Below are 7660 nucleotides of genomic sequence, written 5' to 3'. Positions count from 1 at the left end.
TGCTCATCTTTTCTGGGCCTCTGTACTGACTGTTCCCTCTATTTGGAACATCTTTACCCTAGAAAAAGATCCAGGTTGACTCCTCACTTTATTCATGGTAGGCTCAAAAGTTGCCTCCAGAGAGGTACCTCCCCTGTCATCTTATCTAATATTGGCTACCCTTCATCACTTTTACCCCTCTATCGTTTACTTTTTCTCTCTATCATTTGTGTATCTGGGAGTTTATCATCACTTTCCCCACTGGTAATTCCATGGGGGCAGAGCATCCATATGCTCATCTGCTGTGGACTGCTGTATCTCCAACACCTAGAACAGAGTCTGGCAGAGTCAGTGCTCAATAAATTACATGTTGAATGAATGAGTGAATGAGTGAATGCATGCAGACTCCATGGAAAAACCTTAGCACAGTGCCTCGCACATGGTAAGTGAGAGATAAATGTAAGTATTGATGATGAGGAGGAGAATTCATCATTTTGATGAATTATCCTTATAATTATCCTTTGTAAAGATATTTGAATTATCCTTACACTTGAATTTGGTGGTGGTACCTCTGTGTGGTGGTCCCTGTGATCATGGTCTTCTGTGTAGTGGTTGTCTCTTCCACAACCAACTGCTCTGTGGAGGCGGTTTCTTCAGTTACAATGGGCACTGTTGCGGTGGTCCCTAGTACTTGGATCGCCTTTTTAGGGAAGGGTGGAGTAGTCTACATTTGCTGGTTGGGAAAGTAATGTTTCACATTTTTAGAGCTTGTTGGGGGTGCCCCTTTGACTATGATAGGCCACCAGGGGTTGAGTTCCACATTGTCATAGCTGGGATTGTTGATCAGAGTGAATTACACTAATTTGAGATTGGATTTCGTAAACTTTTACAGCTGTACAGGCTGGACCTCAGGACATGATTAGAGTCCTCACAGACATTACTCTGGTGACTCAAGGAATGAGCAATTTGTCCAGTACATCATCTCAGATTTAAAACACTCCATGCAGGAAGCTGGGTTACCGGCCGGGACACAGGAAAACTTGTGGTCCAGTTGGGGGCACACAGTCTTCATGGCAATGTTCTCTTCATGCTATAACACAGTCAAATGACTTGTGGCCTCGGCTGGGGTGACAATCATGCCAAGGACCATGTACTTTTGTTGCCAGCTTCCCTGGCTTGCCCAGAGGAACCCATTGATCTTTGCTTGCTATGCTGCTTTGCCCTTTCCAAAATTCCTGTTTTCCCTCCAGCAAGAATACCTGAGTAGCCAGAAGAAGGAAGGAGAGCAGGGTGAGGCTGTAGATTCCCGTGGCTTCAGCTTGGTGGGAACCTGCTTGACAAGAGCAGGGGAGTCAGTGCTGGGCAATAGTTCAGCAATGCAGGGCCATAGAATGACCTTTCCACTACCCTGACACATGCCTCCCTGCTTAGGAGTGAGATCAAGGGTGATGGATATTAAGAAGGGCATGTGATGTAATGAGCACTGGGTATTACATAAGACTGATGAATCACTGACCTCTACCTCTGAAACTAATAATACATTATATGTTAATTAATTGAATTTAAATTAAAAAATAAAAATAAAAAAATAAAGAGTGAGGTCAAGAATCCTTCTGGCTCCTGGAATTACTAGACCAGCCCATCTATTCACATTTCTCCTTGACTTTAGTCTTGAATGTCAAAACCTCTTTCACCATTCTCTTAGCCAAATTATTCTCATTCCTCCCTCACTCACTCCTTCATTCACTCATTAAACAAGCATTACCTGTTGTATGCCATGCACTAGACTAGATGTTGAATTAACTGAGGTGAATAAGAAATTCTCACGTATTAAAAACTAAGAAGCAACTCTTTGGGGGAATTTAAATAGCACTGACCATGAGTTTGCCCCAGTTCTGTCACCAACTTGGTTTTGGCCAAGTCACTCTCCCCTCTGGTCTCAGTTCGTCTGGATATTGAGGTGTTAGGTATAATAATTGCCAAAGTCTCCTCTGGTTCCTTGTGCTGGATTTCTAACCCAGTTCTACACGGAGTCAGGTGATTACACAATGAAAAAGGACATGGAAAATGACACGAAATGTGATGTTTGATCCAAGGCTCAACATGTATGGGGTCTGAACATTCTGACATAGATGGGCTTGTGAGGGGGCATTTGGGGTACAGTAAGAGCCTAACGAAAGGCATGAAGGAGGGGTGGTCATTCAACTTGACTGGGCAAAGTGAACCAGAATGGTTGGGGTGAATTCCTACCACAGCATTTAGACTGGGAAGTTGAAGGGAAGGATAGGATGATACCTAATTGATTTCTGGAGCCCTTTTGTGTCCCAGTGCTGGGCATGTAGAAAGCCCTCAACCAATGCTTTTAAAAATAAATCATTGCATAAATAGGATGACCTTAAATGCTGCACTAAACTGTATGGATTTTATCAGGTGGATGATAAAAAAAATGCTTGAAAGGAGAAGAGGTAACACTTCCATTTGACACCTACTATGTGCTTTGCCCTCAACCACTGTTTGATTGTCACCTTGTTTAAAACACTCAAGGAATTGTTCATGTTCTTTTTAACTCGGCTACAAGGAATACAATAGCACAAGTGTGACAATAAATGACAGGTTACATTTGGGGCTAGGATGGGACAGTAGAAAGTGGCGGAGGCTGCAGAAAGTAGAGAATGACTGCCTCCCTGAAGACTGACAGCAGCTCCAATGGAGAACAAGTGGGTACGGTTCTAAGTATTGTCAGATTTTCTGAACACTTAAGGAATGCCCGAAATTCAAGATGTGTATATATGAAATTGGGTTGGCATCTAATTCAAATTTTTAAAAACAATGTCTTTGCCAAAAATATACAGACCAAAAGTCATAACTGTGATTGGATTCCATTCAAGATTTGCCTGTTTGAGAATTCCAAGGTCAGAGATATGGATGTTTACTGTTTCACTCAGTGTTTCAAAGGGTCTTTGCATGAATTCCTTAGGGGGTGGCTATTTCTCTAAACTCCAGGCCTCTTGCACAATTGTTCACTTAGGCCACATCTCTATTGTTCTGACCACCCCCTTTGAAGCCCTCACCTCCATAAACAGACACTCACAATGTGGTATTTTAAGGATTATTTGGATGTAGGCAAGATGAAGCTGCTTTATCCCACAGGGAGAAAAGAAATTAAGGTGATCTCCTGAAAAAAATGAGAAATTCATCTTGATTCTAGGAGGCAGCGAGATTCTTTCTGGAGGAAAACTATAGGTCAGAGCACAAAGTAAATTTAGAAGGAAACACACGGACTCCAGGATCTTTTCTGAGACGTGTCTCTATGCTTTGGCAGAGATCACGGAACTTCTCCCCCACAGGCTTCCCATGGACTTTCAGCCTTCTTGTGATCCCGTTCCAAGTTCTATCTTGGTCTTTGTGCTCCCACAGGTGGCACAGGATTAGACTAAGCTGTATAGCTCTTTCCCTGTTTGCTCCGTCTACACTCAAAACTCATTTGCAGACACACACATACACACACACACACATGCACACACACACCAATATAGCCACCATAAACCAACCCCCCAACATTTCCTGAATACTTGGTGCACTTGCTTGCTCCCTTCCTGCCTTTGATCCTGCTCTTCCCCTTACTTGGAATGCCCTTCCAGTCCTACTTTGCAAGGCACACAGGTGCTTGTCCTTCAAAATCCAAATCAAATGTCATCTCCTCCTTGTTGGTTTCATTGGTCCCTTCATCCTTGTCTGTGCCCCCTACCCTTAAATGGATATTCATGTAGAAAAATAGATCATCACTCCCAGTTAGTATATATGTGTGCCAACATTGTGCTGAGGCAGTGTTATTATTTCTTATCTCCATATACTGAGTAAATGATGCCCTGGGGAAACTGGAGAGTTTTAGAGCCCCAGCAAGGCTGTCTACAGCAGGTTCCCACTGCCTCCCCATGCCCCCAGGATGAAGCAGATCACTGCCTCCTGGAGAAGTATGTAAAGGCTCATTGACTTTTTCCCACACAAAACCCAAGAGGAAAGTGCATACTGGATCCTCATGGTACAGACATGGAACCGAGGCTCAGGTAGGCCAAGTCCCTTGGCAAACCACTCTGAATTCTGGATGGCAGATCCTGAACTGGTGGTGGGTCTGTTGTTGGTTAACCTACCAGCAGAGTATTCTGGATGTTGCCTTATGGTTCTGAGACCTGAATCTGTCTCAATTCTACATTGTGAGGAGAAGACCCAGCCCTGCTATTCTATGTACCTCCATGTCCCCATTATCCACAGCAGTTCCTGGCATAGTGTAGGCATTTTTATCCGAGTTGTTGAAAAATTCAACTTCAACTAGCTTAAAAGACAAAAGCTCTTAGTGGCTCATTTGACTGGGCAGTAGAAGGAGTAAAGTTGGTTCACATACACATAGATTCAAAGGTTTAGAAGTCTCTTCTCTGTCTCTATTGCCCTTGGAATCTCTGACTCTGTCTCTCTCACATTCTCTCTTTCTCTCTCTGTCTTCTGTGAACTCTCTGCTGTTTAGTTTCATTCTCAGGAAGGGTCCTTCCATCTGTCATAGAAGAGAACATGACCTTTCATCCCTAGCACCGTATGAGTGCCCAGGAGAACTCTGACAGCCCCTCCCTGGTACGTTCACTGAGTCTGCTGCAGGGAGCAGAGATGAGAGGTGGACAGCCCACCAGAAGCACAGGGAGTGGAGGATGGGAGGTTCTCAAGAAGAAAGAGGGCTTCTGTCACCCATGGAAGGAGGAAAAGGGGACAAAAACAACCCCCCGACATTTCAACAGGTTCTCATTTAATGGGAACAAATGCAGATAATAAGTTATACTGGAATTTCACAGCTGTTGACTAGCCTATTGAGAAAGACTCCCTTCAGGCTAGGTAGGACTTAGCTCATTAGGGAAGCCATATCAGATTCATGCGACAGAACTGTTCCTAATCTGTTTGAAGATCAATAAGTAAACTAGTTGCCTAAGGAGAAGGTTTGTGACAGGAGAGGGTGGGAGATACGATCTCAAAGTCAAAGAGAGGTCTTGAATGCAAAGCTGAGAGTTTTATTCCACAGGCTGAGGATGACCATGAGTATGCAGCCCAGGAGCCATCACTTTCCCTCCCTGTGTCCTCGGCAGACATTACCAGTAGTCTGTGCAGAGTACTCCTGCTGAGCCTGGAGGCAGCCTCAGAGGTCATTTCAACCCAGTCCTCCAGAAAGCCACCTGTCATCTACCATTGTTGGCATGAAGGACAAAACCTTTACCTGCCATTCCTGCCAGGGGCATTTGAATGTTTCCAGTATTCTTACACAGAAGAGTGAGCAAACTCACATCTTAGAGAATCCACAAGACTCACATAAGAAAGTGAGCCTGTATCAGGAATGGGAAGATTTCCCTTTCCTTCACATTTTGATGCAGACCAAATAGCCCCTGAGAAAAAGAAAAGCAATCAACAAAACCAAAAGACAACCGACAGGATGGGAGAAGATATTTGCAAATGACATATCAGATAAAGGGCTCATATCCAAAATCTGTAAAGAACTTATCAAACTCAACACCCAGAGAACAAATAATCCAATCAAGAAATGGGCAGAAGACATGAACAGACATTTCTGCAAAGAAGACATCCAAATAGCCAACAGACACATGAAAAAGTGCTCAACATCACTCGGCATCAGGGAAATCCAAATCAAAACCTCAATGAGATACCACCTCACACCAATCAGAAAGGCTAAAATTAACAAGTCAGGAAATGACAGATGCTGGCGAGGATGTGGAGAAAGGGGAACCCTCCTACACTGTTGGTGGGAATGCAAGCTGGTGCAGCCATTCTGGAAAACAGTATGGAGGTCCCTCAAAAAGTTGAATATAGAGCTACCCTATGACCCAGCAATTGCACTACTGAGTATTTACTCCACAGATACAAATGTAGTGATCTGAAAGGGTATGTGCACCCCAATGTTTGTAGCAGCAATGTCCACAATAGCTAAAATCTTGCCATTTGAATGATGTGGAGGGGTTATGCTAAGTGAAATAAGTCAATCAGAGAAAGACAAGTATATATGATCTCACTGATATGAGGAATTTGAGAAACAAGACAGAGGATCACAGGGGAAGGGAGGGAAAAATGAAACAAGATGAAACCAGACAGGGAGACAAACCAGAAGAGACTCTTAATCTTAGTAAACAAACTGAGGGTTGCTGGAGTGGAGGTGGCTGGGTGATGGACATTGGGGAGGGTATGTACTATGGTGGAGCATTGTTAATTGTGTAAGACTGATGAATCACAGACCTGTACCCCCGAAACAAATAATACATTATATGTTAATAAAAGAAAAGAATGGCATTAAACACCTAGAAATATGACTGCCTCATAGAGATGAGAATATGACCTTTATGACCAGATTATATTGTTAAATGAACAAGTATTCATTAAATAAAATGTAATAATAATTTTTAAAAGGTCAGAAGCAAATATATGACAAACTTTTAAAGTAAATTGGAGCTTTTATTCCATAAAAATAAAAAGGAAACTAAGAAATTTGACTGAAAAAAAAAGAAAAAGAAAAGCAAGTAGCATGTGTAGCCCAGGGTCATGTGTCTTTCATTGATCTGAAAAAGGATGTGTCTTTGGCCAACTAACCCCCCAGTGGAGATGGGAAATAGAAGCCAGGCTATAGAGAGGAAACCAGGCAAAAGAGTGTTAAGAACCAGAAACCTGAACACTGCCTCGATGTCATCAAGACTATCCCTGTTGGGGATTTGAAGTTTAGAAATATTCACATAACTGAAACCATTTTATCCTTTCATCGAACTGGCGAGACATTAACCCCATTTTATAATTGAAGAAAGTGATACTAAAGATATTAATATCCTTCAAGATATCTAGCTGATAAAGATGACTGATAATAGCATCATGACAGAATGCTTCTGCATTCCAAGCATCAGTCCCAAGTGGCCTCGCTTCAAATCATGACAACTCTATTGTTACTGTTTCTACCAATACAGAAACAAAAGCATGATCAAGATAAGAAACTTCTAGACAAGTTACTTAAACCTGGAATATCAGATTATCTCATTTCCAAATGAGGGAGAATTGTACCCACCTCATAGGTTTGTGTCATTCTTGAATGAGGTATGACAAAAGTGCTAAGGCACAGTGGCTTACACAATTAGAGCGGGATTACATAAGGGCCACTTCTGTCATTTTTATTAGAAATGAAGTAATGTGCCCATACACTAAAAAATTCCCCTGTCCTTCTTTCTCTATTTCTTTTTTTATTCCTCTCATTCTATTAAAATGTTTTTCAATCTTAGAATAATCTCAGATTTGCAGAAAAATTACAGAGACTTTTAATTAATTACAAAATTTACAAAAAATTACAGAGATATAAGCCCCACATCTCACCTCTATCATTAACCTCTTACATAACTCTGCTACCTTTATAAAAACTACTGAACCAGTATTGATATATTATTATTATAGTCCATACTTTATTCAGACTTCCTTAAATTTCACCTACTGTTCTTTCTTTTAGTTATTAATAGATTTTATTTTTCGGAGCAATTTTAGGTTCACATCAAAACTGATCAGCAAGTACAGAGTTTCCATACACTGGTTCTGCACACAGGCACATCAGCCACATGTCAACACCCTTACCAGAGTGGTATGTTTGGTACAACTGGTG

The 7660-nt window shown here is 41.9% G+C and overlaps 1 protein-coding gene across 1 annotated transcript in view; it reads right to left on the bottom strand.

The window, feature by feature from the left end:
* Window positions 1–523: 523 nt before the first annotated feature.
* The window catches only part of LOC148164934 (uncharacterized), a 29238-nt gene continuing 22101 nt past the window's right edge, over window positions 524–7660 (bottom strand). Inside the window, exons 2-4 of the mRNA XM_088021353.1 lie at window positions 1857–2002; window positions 1239–1309; window positions 524–679 (exon numbers count right to left, since the gene is read on the bottom strand). Coding sequence (XP_087877479.1) covers window positions 524–679; window positions 1239–1309; window positions 1857–2002 — 373 coding nt within the window. The remainder of the gene's footprint in view (window positions 680–1238; window positions 1310–1856; window positions 2003–7660) is intronic.

The sequence above is a fragment of the Eumetopias jubatus genome, unplaced genomic scaffold (assembly GCF_037043125.1).
Source record: "Eumetopias jubatus isolate StellerSeaLion01/CBP00866 unplaced genomic scaffold, mEumJub1_p1.0 scaffold_2, whole genome shotgun sequence".
NCBI classification, from domain to species: domain Eukaryota; kingdom Metazoa; phylum Chordata; class Mammalia; order Carnivora; family Otariidae; genus Eumetopias; species Eumetopias jubatus.
The sequence above is the reverse complement of the archived record's forward strand: the minus strand, read 5'-3'. Positions and strand labels throughout refer to the sequence as shown.